Consider the following 20027-nt stretch of genomic DNA (forward strand, 5'->3'; position numbering starts at 1 on the left):
ATGCTTTATCAACTTAAAAATCCTTCTACGAAATTTTTAATTATTTTTTATTTGGCGACTTTTTACATATAAAAACATTTAATTAAAATACCTTACACTGGAATGTATTGTAAAACTGTTCACAGTTGAACACATAACAAGATTTTATTAAACCTAGATAAAAGAATAAGAAGCTTTTCTTTATTAGTTAGGTTTATCACAATTTTTCTTATATTTTTGCATATTTTTATGCATATAGACAAGATTACAATTTTCATTATTGTTTTTAATTACCAAAATCTATTTTCATATTTTTTTCACCTGACATGAATTGAATATTCGTATTTTCTTGGAAAATGTCACAATTCTTATATCCTTTTTTTATAGACAAAATGTTATTTATATTAAGTATTTCGACTTACAGTTCATAATATTTACATAAACATTTTTAATAACCTTCAATGTTTGTTTATTTCCCATATTGTTTTTACTAAACCAAAGTTCATATTATAACGAGTATTCTCGTAAATATTTTCGATCGTTTACGTCAGCGATATTAAAATAGAAACGATGTACCGATAAGCAAATAAGGGGAAATAAGGCTTCAATAAATACAGAAGTTTAGATAATTATATAACTTGAAGCTTGTGCCCCTCTAAGCAAAGAATGGCTCTTAAGTAACCCTAAACAAACGTTCGCGGGAGTTGAAAGTCACTTCAAATTAAAAGGATTTTGAGAAAGTTACTTCAGATTTTAGATTTTTAAAGAGAAATATACTAATTAATATGAAGCTTACAAAAATTAATGCACTGGATAAATAATGTAAAGTAAAAACTTATACATACGATTACATCAGTGTAGAATAGATCTTACATATGTAATCTGTTAAAATAGTCGTTTATTTTACATTCCGTATTTTTCCGCTCCTTTTTTTAACATTATTTATATAAAATTAATAAAAATAAAATTTCATTAAAGATTTTATTAACAAAATTAGATATTAGAGACGTTCCATTTTGACTCTACTATGGCTAAATGTAGTCACATTTGCATGTATTTTGGAAAGACCGCAACAGCAAAAGAAACACCAAAGAAAATCTAATCAATTGGTCTTTATTGTATTCAGCTAAGGGTTAGCAACGTGGACCTTGATGAAATCCCATCGTGATTGTGAGGATGCTTTGTGGCTCTAAAATAAAATAAAATGAAATGAATCGCTAGCCGCACCAAGTCCATTTTCCACAATTTCAATATCAAAACCAGGTTCCCTATCATCAGCTAGTGCATTAAATTTTTTGACTAGATAGCCTAGAAGCATAGCTAAAATCATGTACAACTGATGGTGTCTGGGAAATCGAGGGCCAACGTCGGAAAAATGTCGTAGTGTCATTAGTTTATCGGACCAAAACCGCACGTCTCTTGACACAAATCTTCACACTGCTCGGGTGCTAGGCGCGTGAGTAGGCCGATAACATAGTTAGGGTTGGAGGCTGCTGAATGCTTGCAGCACAGGATCTGTTATCGGGGCGTTCTCTAGTTCTCGTAGAAGTTTATGTCTTGCAGTGGGTGTTTATCGACAGTAAAGAAGAAGAAATGCATATTAAAGGTAAAGATCACCACGTGGTTACAGACCTCAGCAATGATGATAATGATGCGAGGAGAAAGTGTATAAAAAAGACGATAGATCTTCTAGAAACAACAAAACAATTTTCACTATTGATTTTATAGCCGCTGTTTTCCACTTTTACGAGCAGCCGTGTGGGAAGGTTATTATTCATTTGTAAGCATACTATGTAGTATTCGTAGCTCTTAACCGTCATCATATTCATTAATTTCAGTTTGTAAAAAGCTGTCATTAATAGTATAATAATTAATTATCATATTTAATAGTTTAATTATTGAACTAATGAGAAGTCTTGTCTTGTTATTAGAAACAAATACTGGAAGAATAAAGAAATCGCTGAGAACCATACCAAACCAACCATTGTGTACCATAATCTTGTACAGCACTGCTTTGGTATATAGTTTGACTAGTTATATGTGTAAAGACTTGGAGTCTCTATCTAAAAATATTTAAATATCAGAAAGAAGTATATTCATTGATTAAGTAGTTTCTAAGTTCTTTCAAGACCTCTTGAGTTACTGTTCTAAAGGCTTTTAAATTACCGTAAACTGTAAGTTGCTTTAAAACTTTGTAATTGTCAAGAATTGTTGACAGCAAAGGTTGGTCCATTTTATAAAATTATGTTTCTTACTACACTATCTTAAATCGATTATGAGAAAGGCTATGCTCGGGGTTTCTGACAAGTGAAACGGAGAACTGTAGACGAATGAAAATAAACGATATAGGCCATCAGGCAGATCACATAGCGAGCAGAACGGATGGCTGCAATATTCTCAAGGCTCTGGAGTTAAAAACACGGACCGGCAAGTGCAGGGTGGGATGTCAACCCATAAGGAGAACAGACAACCTTGTTGAGGTTCTTCCAGCAAGACTCATTGCCGGGTCATAAAACTCGATCCACTCAATCTCGGCTAGAAACGAATGTTCCGGACTTCATCAAAGCTGAATACTGGCTGTCACCTAGTTTTCACTATAATAAACTGGATTATGATTTATGGTCAGTTTTACAAAGTAAGGCTTAGTCTAAACTCTAGAAGAATCCATACGACTGGCAGTGAAGAATTTTCCTATAGGGAAAGTGCGTGCTGCCATTGATAACTGACCATATTTAAAGGACTGTATTGCAGCCAATGGAAACCACTTAGAATAAGCATTATATGTTTTGTATAATGTATAAAACTAACATACTGTAATAGTAATCAATGTTACGTACAATAAAAAAGTGTTGTTTTTCTTTGTAACAATTTTTATGTCATATGAAAGAAGCACATGTCCAGATGTAGACGGCTCAAATGATGATGTTCTTTCCATGAGTAAAATAACGAATGACTTTTAACTATTGATAATGTTGTATAAACATCAACGTAAAATAAGTACGTGCTTTAATAAATCAAAGACACGTAAAAGTATTATTTACTTGAAATCATTATAATCGAAAAATATAGTAGCAAGCAATGAATACAGTCGTAAAAATGGAGTACTACCAATCTTCTGAATTTCATTTAAAACTGTAACCTGAACACTGAATTTGACAATAATAAACTATATATACTATACAGGCATCGGAGAATTCTGTTTTTGATTTCAATCCCTTGTAACAATAACCGTTATTTATTATTTTTGTTTAGTCTTCGGATTTTTAAATATTAATATTTCCTTATTTATAATCTAATAAATTGATTAAGGGTTGACAAAACAAAAAAATTGTTATATCTATTTCAATTTTGTAAACATCGCGAGATACAACGAGATTGTTTTTATTGAAAAACTTTGATATATCGTAGAGAAAATCTAGGCAGGAAGGAATCTCTCTGACACCGGATACTTCGTAACCATTCGTGTCTAATCTAGACGTCAAAAGCGATAAAGTCTCTCCTTAACTTAATTAACTCAAAAGAACGTTAAGGAGCTTTATATCATCTACAGCAAGGCCTTCGCATTGAGTTAATAAAGTTGAGATAACCTACCGCGTCCTAAATGAAACTCCATATAAAGATCTAAATTGTGCTATGCTATGTAAGCCATTTGTTTCACTGTTGCGTAATACCTCTACTACTCTACGTCTTAACAAACTAACATTTTTTTTCGTGAACAATCCGAATTCTGAATATAATGATGTATTCTGTAAATGTAAAGCAACTGTGTTATATATATATTTAAATTTATCCGCTTTCAAATGGCCATTCTGGTAATTTATTAGCGGAATCGTTACTCAATATTTTAGAAAAAAAATCCATCTGTCAGATCCCGCAGCGATGAATCTAGTTTTAATTACTACGTTTTAAATACTAGTTTTTAATTACTCTTGTCTTAACAGAGTCTGTCTATTAATTGTTTCCTTCATTTCTGATGTCGAAAGTCGAACAGTTGTAGCACCAGTGGTGGTAGGGGACAGAGACATGCGATCCATGGGTTCGGAGTTTCACGGGATAGATTTTTATATAATTCACACTTTGTGCAATAATTAGCCCTCTATGTACCATAATACCACACTGCGATTGCTAACCCGTCTGCCGAGTGAAGCGATAGCCGTATATTACCCCATAGATATCGTTTAAGGAGTCTAAGCCTTGCAATGATCGTCTATGGGCTGAAACGACAATGCCGTTAAATATTTCTGAGCAATGAACAACATTAACGAAAACACGGGGAGTTGTCACTCGATAATATGGAGACACTACCGACAACAGTCATACAAAAATCTACTAGACAAAACCCTCGCCACCATTAAAGATTTCAATAAAATTTTAACCACTTCTTACGTCTGAATGTATTCTAAGCTTTGGAAGCGGATGTCTGAAACTTAATACTGATAAAAGTTTAAACAGCCAAGTTTTATATGAGCCATTATATTGTTTCTTATTTTTGTTGTTATAAAACAACAATAAGTTGTTCTATTTTATTGCCACTGCTCAATAATTTATCTATTTAAGTGTCCCCGGGGTCAATCTTAAGCTATTTATTCCGTTTCTAAATAACAATAATAAATGCGTGACGGCGGGTGGGTGGCGCCATCTAGTAAAAGAGAATGGAATGTTCCTTCCGGAAGTGGACGAGAGCGGAAGTGACCGGAAGTTCCTACTCGAGCGAAACGTAAAACCACCGTGCAGCGACGTTGAGGGAGCAGTCCGATATTCAACGTGGCGCGGAACGGTCGGTGATGGCGGATCGCTTACGTCCTACCGAAATTTAATCCGCGTTAATTTGCATTATCAGTGTCATATCTAAAGTTTTATTTCAAGTTAAGATTTAACCACGCCCAGAGAGATTATCCGTACGAGATATATAAACCTAACTTTGGATCCGGGACGGATCCCAACCGCCGACATATGCTAAAAACTCATATTTAAAATTTTAATGATATAGATATAAGAAAAAAAATTTTTATGTACAATAAATTCATTTTGAATTCAAAGTCGCATCACTAATTATGACAACAAGCCGACAAGAAATTACCAAACATTACCGCGACTTTTATAAATCCCGCTCACAAAGAAATTGACTTAAAACTTTTCACCTTTCTGGTACTGACTCCAATTGACAGCTCCGATACGCCGATGCTGAGTACTTTAAATGAAGTTTTATTATTGAATTCAATTTTCTCATTCGATAATTGAATTTTCAAATTCCATTTGTTTTATTTAGTTTAACATGAGAATAATTGCAATATGATATCCACGTCTATTCCTTTGTGCTGCCAATCATAAATTTAATATATATTCACATGATCAGCTATCGGATATCATATGTGGATTTAATAAAAAATGTGAAAATTTTATTTGTAGTTTATAAAGACCATTTAAACGCGTAAATTACGAAATACACGCATTTTATTATTGAACTATCAAACTATTTTAAACTGAATTTAACTGAAATAAATTTGTCTGTGGTATATGTTACACACATGAATTCGCATGCTGTTGTGGCCTACCTCGGTGTAATATCCAACCTTCTAAAAGTTCTAGAACCAAGAGCAAATACCAGTTCATTTCGGAAATTTCCTAACCAAAATTGGTAGGATCTTTTAAAATCTGGGTCTATAGGGAGAGGACTCTGGCTGATAAACGTGGACGCCTATGCAAGGAGCCCTCCCTAAACTACACGAGTCGTCAGCTCCTTATAACGTACCCGACCCGTAGAGAAAGAGCTCTATAACGCTGGCACGCTGGTCTCGACCAGGCACGGTGATTCAATGAAATGCTAAAGTTCATCTCTCAGTTAAAACCGATTATATTCACATCACACTTTATTATATAACGTGAGGTATTTCCCACAAGCTATAATAAATATAAATCAAATGCCGGTATTATTTACTATATTGGTTTGATTTTCGATGAACATACCTTTGTATAGTAAAATAACGACATATCCTAGGACCAAAAATTTTAAATGTTATCTACCAGTCTTCTGGACTTGCCCTCAACGAGGCTTCCTTGCGAGTTTTAATTTCCATCCTAAACCAACCGCCTCAATAGACGTTATATTAAAAGAAAATCCTGTCATAGGCAAACAGGGCTAAAAAAAGAAAACCTATTTCAGAACGATCACTTTATACATTATCTTGTCTAAACAACATTACAAAATAAATTTCCTGTTTCGTACACAACGCTATTTAATACTTAATAATGTTATTATTTAATATTTTCATAATAATGATTTATGACACACTTTGATTTTTCACTTTGGTTTGACACGTGTAATTTAATTTAAACCATTTTATATGAGAAAGGAAAAGCATTGTCTACTTTTATAGTAGCTTTTCTATCTCCCCCTCTATAAGACCTTTTCCCGAGTTTTCACGAAAATATTTTAAAAAATTGTCGAATTATACTAATCACGAATTTTGCATTTAACACCATATTTGGCAAATTATTTTTATTTATATATGGAGTAAATGGTTATATAGGTAAAAGTTTTAAATACATGAACCTTGTTTCAGCCTATAGACTCTATCTGCAAGACATAGCCTTCACCTAAAGAAATGTATAGGGGATACAACGTAATCGCCACGCTTGGCTGGCGGTTTGGCGATCGCATCGCCATCGAGCGATCGTTGTAATTATGATACGCAGAGGACGCTGCTGCCCACCTTCTGTAAACATGTTTGTGAGCAGAAGCAATCCTAAATAATTAATGCACAAAGAGTGAACTACATAAGATTGTATCCCGGGAATTGCACCCCCGACCCCAGATCGCAAGTCTCAGTTCTCTACCGCTGAGCTATCAGTGCCCATCGTGTATTGCTCGCATGCTGTCAATTACCGCATGGCATATCATATGAATAAATTGTTACATAAATAATAAATAACGTAACGATATAAAATAAAAAGCGTTTACGAAACTTTGATTACTGCATTTTAAAATTAATTATCTTTTACTATCTGTCTCTGCGGACTTAGTATTACTAAAAGTTACTGGCCAGTCACATTCCGATATAAAAAGTATTAATGCAAAATATTTTAAAGTGATCGCTTTCTACAACTTTATTGGAGATATGTGTAAAAGCTTTAGTTTTTATAGTATATAAGTAATATATATAATATATAATATAATTTTATAGTAATATTTTAATTAGCTATTCATTACACACGACAACGTAGTCAAGAGACGAAATTGCAGCGTAAGACCGGGCCTCGTGGCCATCTTGGAAGAGGTCTATGGCTTGCTGTGGGCGTCTACCTGCTCACATGAAGATGACCAGCTCATCATCTTGTAGATAAATGTAAGATACAATTGTTTCACCATATCAAACAATACTTTTATTGTTTCAGGTATCCCTAGAAAAATGATCTGCTGTTGAATATTACCAGAATAATGATACCAATTGTGATTAACACGAATAAAATATTTACTAATGAAACTATAAATCATTAGACAAGTTTGTATACTCTACAATGGATATAGACGAGAAGGTCTCGGGGCCCGGAGGGGCGTCGCAGAAGAATTGGACGCATTTGAACACTAGCAATGAGTTGCCATTGGAAATGCGTTTCAACCATGGCCACATGGTGTCAATAACAGTGTATACAGTTCTGATGATAATCTCAGCGACTGGCAATTTGACTGTGTTGTCTTTATTGTTGAAGAGGAGGAGAGCAGTTCGAACGAGCAGACTGGACCTTTTGCTAATGCATTTGGCCATAGCAGATCTTATGGTAAGACGTTTTCGTATTATTTGGAAACTCGATGTAAATAAGTTTGATAGAGTTAATACTGATCTTAATTTTATTTTACAACTGTATTCTCTTACTCCTTTACGTACTCTTACGTACTTTGTACTACTTTACGCAGTGCGAATTTAATAAGAGGATCTAAAACCTAATATTTTATATATTTCATGGTTGAATAGAAAACAGAATTTTGCGTCTAAAATTCATTGATTAAAAAAAATTATAATTATTTAAAAAAAATCTTCATAAATGAGACATTTATTAACATTTTTTTATATTATATTATATATATCATTTTTAGAATTATATTACATGGGGTATTCTATGTAAGAAACTAAAATCAAAATAGCAATTTTAGTCTTTAAAGATTTTTTGTAGTTTTTGTTCAAAAACTTTCAGATTATAAGAGAATGAAAAATAAATACATTATTTTTTAAACACAAATAGTATCTGCTTCGACGAATTTATTTTATACAAGAGACATAAATCTTCTGTATAAAAACCTTAAAATGTGAACAGAATTTTTATGCCTTAAATTTTTTTAAAACCTGTTCTTTTTGCGTTCAGAAACTTAGACTACAGAAAATATTTAAGTGAACAATAAGAAATAAAATATTAGAATCCTTTTGGATGTCTGTATCACATTTTTATCATGCATTACATTTTTATGGCAGTTTCTTTGACAATTTTTCTAACTAGTATATAAATAGCACATTATACAAATATTTTCTATAAAATAAATTATCTATTTATTATTTGATAGCCTATACGTTCTTATTAGATTATTAATAATTAATAAAAAGCGGGAAATCGTTCATTCACACGACTACCTTTTTAACCTTCGTTATCAACAACCTTCTGCCATTATGCCATGCCACGTTGTATATTTGCAACGTCTTCCAAGTATGTAATGAGCTACCAAAAGACAATCAAATATCGACATGCGTAGAAACGACATTACTTTCTAAGTAAGAAAAGGACCAATATTTAGCCACTTCCGCACATGCAGCCCGCTGATAAATGCGTATGCGGCAAACAAAGCTGACGGGCGGTGCATTTTGTTGCACAACTACCACTGCATGTGCGGAAGTGGCTAAATAATGGTCCTTTTCTTACTTAGGATAAACTTCCGCAAGGTAACGCCTGATTCCGTTAAATATTAAAGACATTACTTTCCGTCCCTCTAATATTAAAGAACTCAAATTTCCTACTTGAATTAAGTCATATTATGATTTTCTGTATATGAATAATATTTATCTTATATATAAGTCGTTTGGTTGGCAGGTGACGTTTTTAATGATGCCGTTGGAGATCGCGTGGGCGGGCACGGTGCAGTGGCTGGCAGGCGACTTCATGTGCCGGCTAATGATGTTCGCTAGAACATTCGGCCTCTACCTATCTAGTTTTGTACTCATATGTATCGCAATAGACAGGTAACTTTCAACGTATTATTTTAATTAAATATTTGTTTTAAAATAGCGGTTTAGGTCAATTGACGAAGATAATCATTTTAACCGTGAGACGACGACTGCTGGACATATATTATACACATAGATTATCAAAGGGAAAATAGCATGCGTCCATCTTCCGCCGACCATAAATAGGTCGTCTGTTTTTCTTGAACTTTTAGAACTTTCCAGAATCACTAGAGTTTTTCCACAGTTACTACTGCCATATTTGTTTTGTTTTTTATTATTTATTATTATTTACTGCTCTTGTTAGTGTGTTTCTGTCTTATTCATTTGTTTAAGTGTTTATTACATGTAAGTTATCAAATGAAAACGCTATTGGTTTCTGAATTAAATAAAAATATAATTAAAGATTGATTGCCTAATGTGTTGATAATCGCAGAAGGAGACAAAACCAATCCACCTATTTTTCCACGCATCCGTGTGGAAAAAAAGTTTAAAAAATAAAAAAAACATGAAAAATATCAATGCTTCTACACTTTTATATACAAATACAAACATTGGAGATTTTACTGGTCTTTTTTTTAATCGACGTTAAATGTCAAAGGCATACTATGATTCTTGCAGCGTATGAAAAAGAAAATAATTTTTTAAGGTATCCGTTATTTATTGATAAGACATTAAATTAATAGTTTTTTTATGTTATTTTTATTTAGTTTATCGCTTGGAATATACACAAATCCATCTAATTAAATGTCTAAATTACACGAAAAAAATTGTGTGTCAATCTTAAAAACAATGAAAACGATGTAGCTCGAAGAATTGCTCGTCTGAAGCGTGAATGGGTTCTCGAGTGGCGACCACGAGCTGATGGACGTGACCTGGGTAGGCCTTCCGCTATGCGGACCAACGAAATAGTCAAAGTCGCCAGAAGTCGCCGGACCTTCCACTACGCGGACCAACGAAATAGTCAAAGTCGCCAGAAGTCGTTGGTTTGTCGATACGTGCAGCACAATAGTGATCATTGTGGCGTTCCTTGGGTGGAGTCCTATGACTTGTAGCGGGCTATATCGACTGTCATTACGATGATGAATTCCTAAACCATAGTAAACACTACATGTAATAAATAAAAAGATCACTCTGAAACACGTTTGCTTTTTTTTCTGTTTGATTGCTAGAGATCTATAATTTTTACAGCACGAAGTTTTCGGGTTAGCTATGTAAAATATGTTTTTTCTAGATACTACGCGATCCTGAAACCATTGAACGTGACTTGGGAGGCGAGGGTGAGGAAGGCGTTACTGGTGGCGTGGGTTTGCGCCGGACTCGCTAGCTTGCCGCAGAGTTTCATATTTCACTTGGACGAACATCCAGATGTCAAAGGGTTTGTATTATTTTTTTAGCAAACTGAAAATCACACAAATTGCTTACTGAAGTGTTAAATGCCACCGTTCAACGCGATATATTAATACATTCATATACAGTGTGATTGGTTAGTGGTGTGAACATTTTATAGGGGTGAATCTATAGCCAACAAAAACGTATAAAGCTTTCACACCTATTTCGAGTTTCCAATTATCTGTAAAGAGTGATCTCTCTGAAATAAGTCACATTATTTTTTTTTCTTTCGGAATGCGTCAGGCCAGTCACATCTGTCAGTACAAAGTCCTACAATGACAGATGCATGATAATTAATTTTAATATATGGTAATCTAAATTTTGAAAACGATTTTTGTTATTATAATATCATTATGTTATTTATTATTTGTGAATCCATTGATTATTGTACATGGTTTACCATACATTAATTGGTAGCAAATGCTTATACACCTATAACCAACCACGCTATGCATAATTATTTATTTATTTTCGACAGTTACAATTAAAAAATATCATGTCTTCAAATAAATAACAGTCACTCCAATTAATTAGGCAGACAACAGCATGGCATGGCTAGACAACAGCATCAGAATGTTAATTACATAAATATCTTTCTAATTCAATTGGTCACCCACAGCAGACAGTGGGTGTGAGCTCCGGTAATTTGTAACCTAGCTATTGAAGGCTCCGGTCATTCAATTAATGATTCAATTTACGTAGTTAAACGTCAGACTTGGCAATAATAACTTCGTTTCCAAATTTCAGAACTTGTTGAGAATGGTAGAGCATTGTCGAATTACAGTTAGAATTTCATGGTTAATTTTTTATTTTTATTTTTATCCTATATAATACAAGTTTGCGAGATATTGTAACGCCATATATCATTAAACACAAACATAAGTGTACTACTCTAATAATGTAAAGGACCCAGCACCAAGGCTTAGTTAGTTGTCAGTGCGAACAGCCTTTTCTTCTTTATTTATATCAGACGCCCACATTTTTTTATGCCCCCGCTATTAGAGGCTTCTCGTACTCCTAACTAATTTGGGACAAGGACTTATATTTTTCTTTTAATACATTTTTAACATATATTATTTAATTTTCGCGCTCTTCTTTCATGCGTCGTAAAATCATTCATTACCCTTTCATTCCATTTTCCCTCTTTTTCGATGCCTTTCATCCATCAATCACCTCATTTCAGAATTCACAGAATTTAATTTATGTAAATGTTACAATAATATACAATTATTTTTATTTTGTTTACATTTTTAGTATCTTATTTCTTTTTATTATTTGTGTTACAATTTTTTTGTATAACTTAAAGAATTCAGGTCGCCACTGCAAAGATTGTCACAATGACCAGTCTTACACTGCGTGAATCCAGCGACCTTGATTATGTTGTCAGTACATATCGTGAGCCCATTGCCCCGCATTTAACTTATTTTTTTATCTAATGTTTACTTTATTAGAACATCATAAACGTGGGTTTACGCTTTTTCTAACGTTTTTTTATTCTTCCTTTAGAAATTGTAATTCTTATTTATAATTATAAATTAAAGAACAACTAACGAAGACGACCTTTTTTCTTTCACTAGAAACCCATTTCATTTATCATGAGATAAGTAAGTTCGTCTCATTCAGTGACGTTCGTTTCTTTTAACGTCAACCGTCTTTTCTTTTACGGCTTTAAAATAATTGGGATCTTCATAGCCAAATTATAAATGTAATTTGTAATAACATTCAAAACTGAAGTACAAAAATATAAACATAATGTTAAACAAATTCAAATAAACTTTTAATTAACATTTGATATAAAACACGACGTTAAATTCAATCAAGTATTATATTCGACATATTTCGATTCGTAAAAAGAATGTGCTTCGGTCAAATTGTAGCCCCAGACCAATCAAGATACGGTTTAATAATATTTTTACTTCTTTACTTGGGATCCCTCTAGGGGATGATCTCTCTTTTTCATAACCACATAAATTACCTGATATTTTTTAGTATTCATTTATAGGATGATCAGCTGTACGAGTAAAGGCCTTAAAATTTTTAATATATTACTTATTTGTCAGCTCAAAAAGTTTCAAAGTTATATAAATCCCTGAACAAAGTGATCAATTTGAAAAAAAAAAAACTTTTTATTACATGAACTTATTTCTTCTATTGAAATACGACTGACCAATAAATTCTAAAGGGACAAATAGTAAACAATAAATAATTTTAATATGTAATCTGTAATCTGAATTTTGAAAAAGCGTTCTTTAACTGTGTTATCACGTTTTTTTATTATCTCTAAAACCATTGATTTTTGATACGTTGTACCATACATTTATTAGCAGCAAGTGAGTTATACATTCACGCCTTTAAAGCCTTTACATATGACTATAACCAATCTGTATGTTTCACATGTACACTTTAATATTTGTTTTGATTTTAAAAACCTGAAAAATTCAAGTGTTTTGCACAGTGGTGCTTATCACAAGTATAAACTTCGTTTTAATCAGTATCTACTATCAAAGACGATGTAGCTTGAAAATATTAGTAAGAAGAAAACTCGAAAAAGCTACGTGCACCTTTGTGTAGTACTGCGTGTAAACATGAAAGGGCTCAAGACCAATTTTCTTTAATTTTAATTATATTCATGGACTTCGATTGCAATAAACATCAAGGAATTATAATATATTCTAAGCTTAAACGATGGTTCGTTAAAATTAAATAAAAAAACTTTCACTGCTAAATACTATTCATCCTAATTAACTCTTGTAGAATAATAAAACAATAATCATTTCGTTTCGTGTAAATGTTATATCAAAAATAAATAACTGTAACTTTCTTTCCATTAATTTAAGCCTGAATACAAAAGTATAGATAGAATATAAGTATAAAGGATATACGGGTTGAGATTAGTAATCTTAACACGTGCTCACGTTGCCTCCTGTAAGAGAAAAGTTATTATGGACGTGGACATCTTGTATAATTTGTATTAAGATACCCCAAGCCGTGATTAATATTAAATATTTACATAAATATTCATGTTTAAACAGAGATCACTATAAAAAAAAATTTATTACAATTCTGCACCCTAGTCAATATAAAAGCTTTTATTTCGAAAACATTTAAAATATTTTTTTTAATATACATGCACAAAATATATAAATCTCTAACTCTGACGTGCCTTTTGCAAAGATCTCTTCTCTCGGTTATTAACCTTGTTAAATTATTATTTTTATGTTTACACATTTTAAAAAAATTCTTAATAAATAAATGAATTTTATTAATACATTTCTTATATACATATGCTAGCCCAGAGACGGGCTGAAACCTGCAATCGTTGGTCGCAGGTTCAATCCCTGGGATGCAATCTTAATATAATTCAGACTTTGTGCATTAATTATACAGGATTTCAATTGCTCACAAGTTTCTAGAGAATGAACAACAGCGTCCGCCTGTAAATCGTGGCTATTATTGTATATCCCCTCATCGATATCTTCGGGGGAGGCCTATGCACGTCCTTGCATCTATCGACTGAAAAAAGAGAGAGAAAGAGAGGGTCTACTTACACACGCATATCACTTTTTTAAATGCTTTTTTCTCATCTTATTTTCGGGACAGGGATATGTACCTTCCTATTTTCACCCTCTTTCTTTCATCCTTCACAATTTCTCTCATTATTCCCTCTTTCGTCCTTCATGTTTGCCATCATTCATCATATATTCAACATACATCATTCACCCATGTATCAGGATTTTACAATTGCAGGAGATTTACAATTTTTAATTGCAATATCTGGTGTGATTTTCTTAATAAATTGATAAATAAACGCAGAGTTACAACTCGATCAACGATTTGTAGTCCATTGATTCGTAGTACAATTTTGATTTTTTTTCAGATACTACCAATGCGTGTCGTACGGCTCCTTACCGACAGAACGTCATGAGTTCGCATACTTTCTTGTTAACATGATGTTGATGTACGTGGCGCCGCTGATGTCCACTCTCTATTGCTCCTCCGCCGCGCTTGCCGAGATCATTAAGAGAGCCAACACCGACAATGGTAAGCGTACACCACTTTTGTATTGGTATATTTTTGTCATTGAATATATTGCAGATTAACAGCGTCAGGGATAATTTTCATAATTATCTAAATCAGGTATGTGGATTAGCATCCAAGGAAATCTACTAATCTTATTACACGCGAATTAAAGCTCTGCAGAATCAAAATATAAAACCGAACTGTCTCCTCAAATCCTCCGAATCTGTAAATGTCAAAAATGCCGTCCATTACGAAAAAAATATTTAAATCTAGATTATATATATATATATATACACACACATACAAGCATATATATATATATACTTATCTTTATACCAACTGACCCTGTGAACTTAGTTCGGCCTTACAGTCAATCATCAAGTAAAATTATTAAATTAATTATGTTTTAAGTTGCTATTTAATAATATTTAATTAAATAAATCTTAAATTAAATAATTTCATTAATGAATATCATATTGTAATTATTTAATACTTGTTATCCTATTCCGTATGAAGACAAAATAAAAAACATAAAAATCATAAAAATTGGTAAAGTCGTACTTAAATCATAAATGGTGTCAATGATACGATTTTTGTATCTACGTCGTTTTAACCCATAGTCGTCCACTGCAAGGTATAGGTGAAATGTGTCTATAAGAGCATATCCCATAATCGCCAAGTTTCACAAGCGTGTTGGTGATCACAGTGTAGTATAATGTTACACAGAGACGCTGCCGCTCATCTTGTTGAAACTCTTTTATGAGCAATGGCAATCCTATTTAATTAACACACAAAGTATAAATTGTGTATAAGACTGTATCTGGGGAATCAAACCCGGGATCTACGATCGCAAGTTTAGGTCCTCTACCGCTTAGCAACCACTGCTAAATATATACAAAACGCTGGCTACCTATATCTATATATCTTATTACTATTAGTTGGTTTTTAATTTTATTACTTACTAGTTTATGGTAATAAAAAAACGAAACTTGTCTTTACTACATTAACAATAGATTTCTTACGAAACCGTGTCATTATTAAAACTTTTAATGACTTTAATATACTCTTATTCGACTCCTCCACGAAATAATCACGTTATATAATATTGTTACGTACTGTGAGTTCTGACTCGAAATGAAACACCACTAGTTCACAAGAAGTCTTTTATTCGCAAATCAGATGGTCACCCTATAACACAAAGTATACTTTCGCTTAGTCCAAACTACGCTTCCAAATTGCTTAAGAAATCACTGTCCAAATAACTTGCCAAATAGTCACTTTGTATCATCGATCGTAGATCTTTCTTAATATTATAACTCGAAGAACAAGTATAGTGATACTGTCTTCATGGGCAGTACTACAGGTTCTAGTAAGTTCGAGATAGTACTCCGTTCACGTACTTTGTAACAATTTTATGAAGTTTTTCCTTTTCTTTTGGCATTTACAATAAGTTTTTTTTAATCATTTATCTATTTATTATTTATCTTTTGTCTGTTTCGGAACTCCATTGCGGATATCGTAAAAAAATTTGCTGTACTTTCGTAATTTTTAAATAGGGTTTCTTTTTGATTTTTTTTTGTTTTGTTTTTCAATTGTGGATAAATAAATAAAAATAATATATTACATTATGCAACGGCTTATTATAATCGAAAATTTCTAAAATAGCTTGACGTTTTTGAACCTCCCTTATTGTCCAAGTATTATATGATCACTCGAGATGTTAGCTCAGTTCAAATAAAGCCGCCACTCGAACTAACCACGACAATTTGCACAACAAATAGCTTATATATAGTAAATAGTTGAAACGAAATTCGTTTATTTATTCTCTTTACTTCTCTTTTTTCCAAATTAAGTAAAGGCAGACTTAATGCCTTTACAAAATTCAACCTGAGGTGGTGCAGAGATAATTAGCAGCACACTAAATGCATGAATACTTACAATGTATAAATAGCTTTAATAATTATAAATAAATATTAAAGAATTACTTAGAAACATATACTTAAATATGGGGACATAATGTTGAAATATATATGTTGAATATACTGATATACACATATATACGTAATACATTATTAGACATTAGATATTATTAGATAGTTATGATAATTCTTCCGCTAACAAATCTCGAATTTTCTTTTTAAACATATACCAGTTTGCTTACTCTAATGATGAGGTGAAGTTTATTTCAAAGCAAGACGCTCTAGACGAGAAAGGAAGAATGAACAAAGAGAACGCTGGAATCCAATCCTTTGGAAACTGGTTTGTGGGCAGTAAAAATCGTATAATATAATGCAAAAAGTGTGAATTATATAATATTGTATACCTGCGACCTACAATCGCAAACTTCAGTTCTCCACCGCTGGACTGCCAGTGCAAAGATCTATGTAATATACCGGCGATGTTTCATAAATCAATTATCCCGTATAGTCAACAGTTTTGTATTGTTATAACACGCGTTGTTATTGTTAGGATACCAAGTCCTATCCAAAAGGCCATAGGGCCGTAAAATACCATGTTAACTATTGTTTCCTAACACGGGGCCCACGCCATATATATATATCTATCATATTAGCGCCAAAATTAAAATGCATATTATTATCTTCTTTCAGATAAGATGCGTCGAAGCGGCGTTGGTATACTTGGAAGAGCTCGCGCCAGAACATTAAAGATGACCGTTACTATAGTGCTTGTATTTTTCACGTGTTGGACGCCTTACTACTGCTATTGTCTGTGGTATGTGATTTAAAAAAAATATATTTATATGCTAAGAAATCTATATTTACATTTTGGTTATTCTGGGGTAAAACTAAATATTTCAACGCCTTTTAAAAAGCTGAGAGAGCTTAAGTGGAGAAATCGGAAGTGTACCTTTAAGTTAAAAAAATTAAAATAATATTGAATAGAAACCATAGCATAAATATAGAAAATTATAGATTATCAAGTTCGTTCTATAGAGAGATAGCTATTAGCAGTGGCTCTCTTATCTTAACTCGTAACGATGTAGTTTTAGTCTCGAATAGACATAGCGGCGCTCTGTCGAACGAATTATCGGTCTATCCTGCATTGAACTTTATGAATATATTATTTTATGCATATATCGATCCCCTTCTAGCGACTTTGTCGAATTAGACATTGAAATGGAGGATATTTTAACAAAACTCTGTCAAGATAAATATAATAAATACGAGAAATAAAAATAAGCACGTTAGCCCTAAATTTCGTCTTCAAAAAAAAATCCTCATGGATCTGGGTGTATGCATGTATAATGAAGTTCCGCAAGATAATTCAGACCTTCCGCTTATCAGTTTTAAATCTTAAATTAAAGGCATATTGTTAACTTTATTTTATTATTACATTCAAAAGTTTTTAGTTGATCGAAATGTGTTGAGCTAGATTATTTGACTCATTTATATGGTTGATAGTGTACAAAACAAAAATTGATAAATTTCATTTAAAATAGCAACTGTTGAGTTTTTGAGTAACTTACTAGTTATATATGTTAAAATATAATATGCTAAAATATTTGACGATTCAAAAGTGCATGTAAATGCCCAATTGAACGAAGATACCTTGAATATTAATTTAAAATAAACCATAGGAATGTTTTATAGCATAAATACACTATAAAGCGTTGTTGCCTACGTTCCTATAATAAAACATTCGAAGCACATTGTTAAACTGAATTTATTTTCAGGTACTGGATAGACAAAGAGCTGGTCAGAAGTTTGGACCCGGCGTTCCAAAAAGCCATGTGGCTTTTCTCGTGCACGAACTCCTGCGCAAATCCCATCGTCTATGGTGTATTCAACAGAAGCCGTTGGTATAGAGGACCAGTACGTAGATATTATTTTAAAGTTCAAATATATTCCTTTCAATTTCTTTAAAGCCTACTTTTAGATTTATAAAAATGTATTTCAAATTGTATTTTTTTTTTGTAAATTGTATTGTACTTTTACAAACAAAACCAGAAAAAACTACTAATTGAAATTAATAAAGTAAATAAATATTTCTGTAATATTCTGCTCTATACTTCATTTCTGTTACAGAAATAATAATGTAATGATAACGTAATAAAAAAAACTTAAAAATTTGGATAATAACTTTGGGTATAAGTCCCTGCCGACAATGTACTGCCGGAAGTAATTGACCCGTCGCATTCCTAAAATACAATAGAAAATATATATTTAATATTTAAAAGTGACTTGAAGACTTTAAACACACGTACAACATAGGTGTAAAAGCTTAAAAATTAATTTTTTTAATTAATTTAAATAAATGTTAGCTATATTTTCATCCCTTTCACACCTATAACCTATCGCCCCAATGTTTTTGATGAATCTTTATGGTACTCTCGCAGAACCCTTTTTTAATTATTGAAATTTCTAGAACGCAAGATGTCGCAACGGCAACATGCGCAGAGGATCACGATTTCCCTTCGGCGATTCTATGGAAATTTCCGCTGCTACTCTCGTTCGTGCACGGAGTTCAATTCACAGCGAAAGGAACGGCCGAAGAGATTCTTCCTTCAGCTCGAAAAACGGGACCAACAAGCAACTAAACCATAATAATAACCTCGTCGGCAATGGAAACGTTTAAAACGGATTGCAGGGAGATGATGGAGGCTATTAGCATTTTAGCATGCTAAACCTTAAAAGTTAAAACAACATTTACGATAGCACCATATGTGCAATATTTACTGTTAATATATAAATAATGTATAATGGAAAAACTGAATAAATGAAACTTGTATAGAATATGAAAAAGCTTTAAAAAAATTAAAGAAACTTCAGATTATATGTTTCAAATATATAGAGCCCAATCAAAGAATACATTGTTTTTTATGTAAAAAATATCCGTAAAATGATACAGTATATTTATTGTAATACTTTAATGTAAAAAAATTGTTGTTGGACATCTTTATCGATTTAGTTTAGGACTAATATGACATCGATGGTTGAGAACGCGAGCCAAGGAATAGATTGTAAAATTATAGATTGATTAGTAAAAACATTCCTTTATTATAATTTTACGAGTTGTACTTTATGTTACGAGTAATTATTGTAATTAATTAGATACTCATTCGTTTTTATCTTTTCTTGCTACATTCCAAAGCTTAGAATGTAAGTTATGATTTATAAACAATATTTATAATGAGACTGAACAAATCATGACTCTGTAGATAAATGTAAATTCAATTTTATTTCAATTCATGTTTGTATTTCTCTTAAAAAATAATTTTCGCACATTTTCTATTTATTATATATTTAACCGTGTGTTTAGACATGAAATCTTGGCTGTGAGGTGAATCAGGTGTGTAAATATATAAAAAAAAAACAATTTTCTACCACATGTAACTAGTTGATAAGAAATAAAAGATAAATTTCTTAAATAAATATTTGAAATATAATCTGTTGTTTTTACTACATT

General features: G+C 32.2%; 1 protein-coding gene across 1 annotated transcript in view; it reads left to right on the forward strand.

The window, feature by feature from the left end:
• The window catches only part of AkhR (Adipokinetic hormone receptor), an 82735-nt gene extending 62772 nt beyond the window's left edge, over window positions 1-19963 (forward strand). The window contains exons 2-8 of the mRNA XM_068764659.1: window positions 7375-7758; window positions 9058-9206; window positions 10423-10566; window positions 14458-14621; window positions 17210-17333; window positions 18295-18433; window positions 18987-19963. Of these exons, the coding sequence (XP_068620760.1) occupies window positions 7498-7758; window positions 9058-9206; window positions 10423-10566; window positions 14458-14621; window positions 17210-17333; window positions 18295-18433; window positions 18987-19196 (1191 nt within the window). The 5' untranslated portion in view covers window positions 7375-7497 and the 3' untranslated portion in view covers window positions 19197-19963. The remainder of the gene's footprint in view (window positions 1-7374; window positions 7759-9057; window positions 9207-10422; window positions 10567-14457; window positions 14622-17209; window positions 17334-18294; window positions 18434-18986) is intronic.
• The last annotated feature ends 64 nt before the right edge of the window (window positions 19964-20027 follow it).

This window comes from Battus philenor, unplaced genomic scaffold (assembly GCF_028537555.1).
Source record: "Battus philenor isolate CCGP_79_NKW_IND1 unplaced genomic scaffold, ilBatPhil1.0.hap1 SCAF_19, whole genome shotgun sequence".
Lineage (NCBI taxonomy): Eukaryota > Metazoa > Arthropoda > Insecta > Lepidoptera > Papilionidae > Battus > Battus philenor.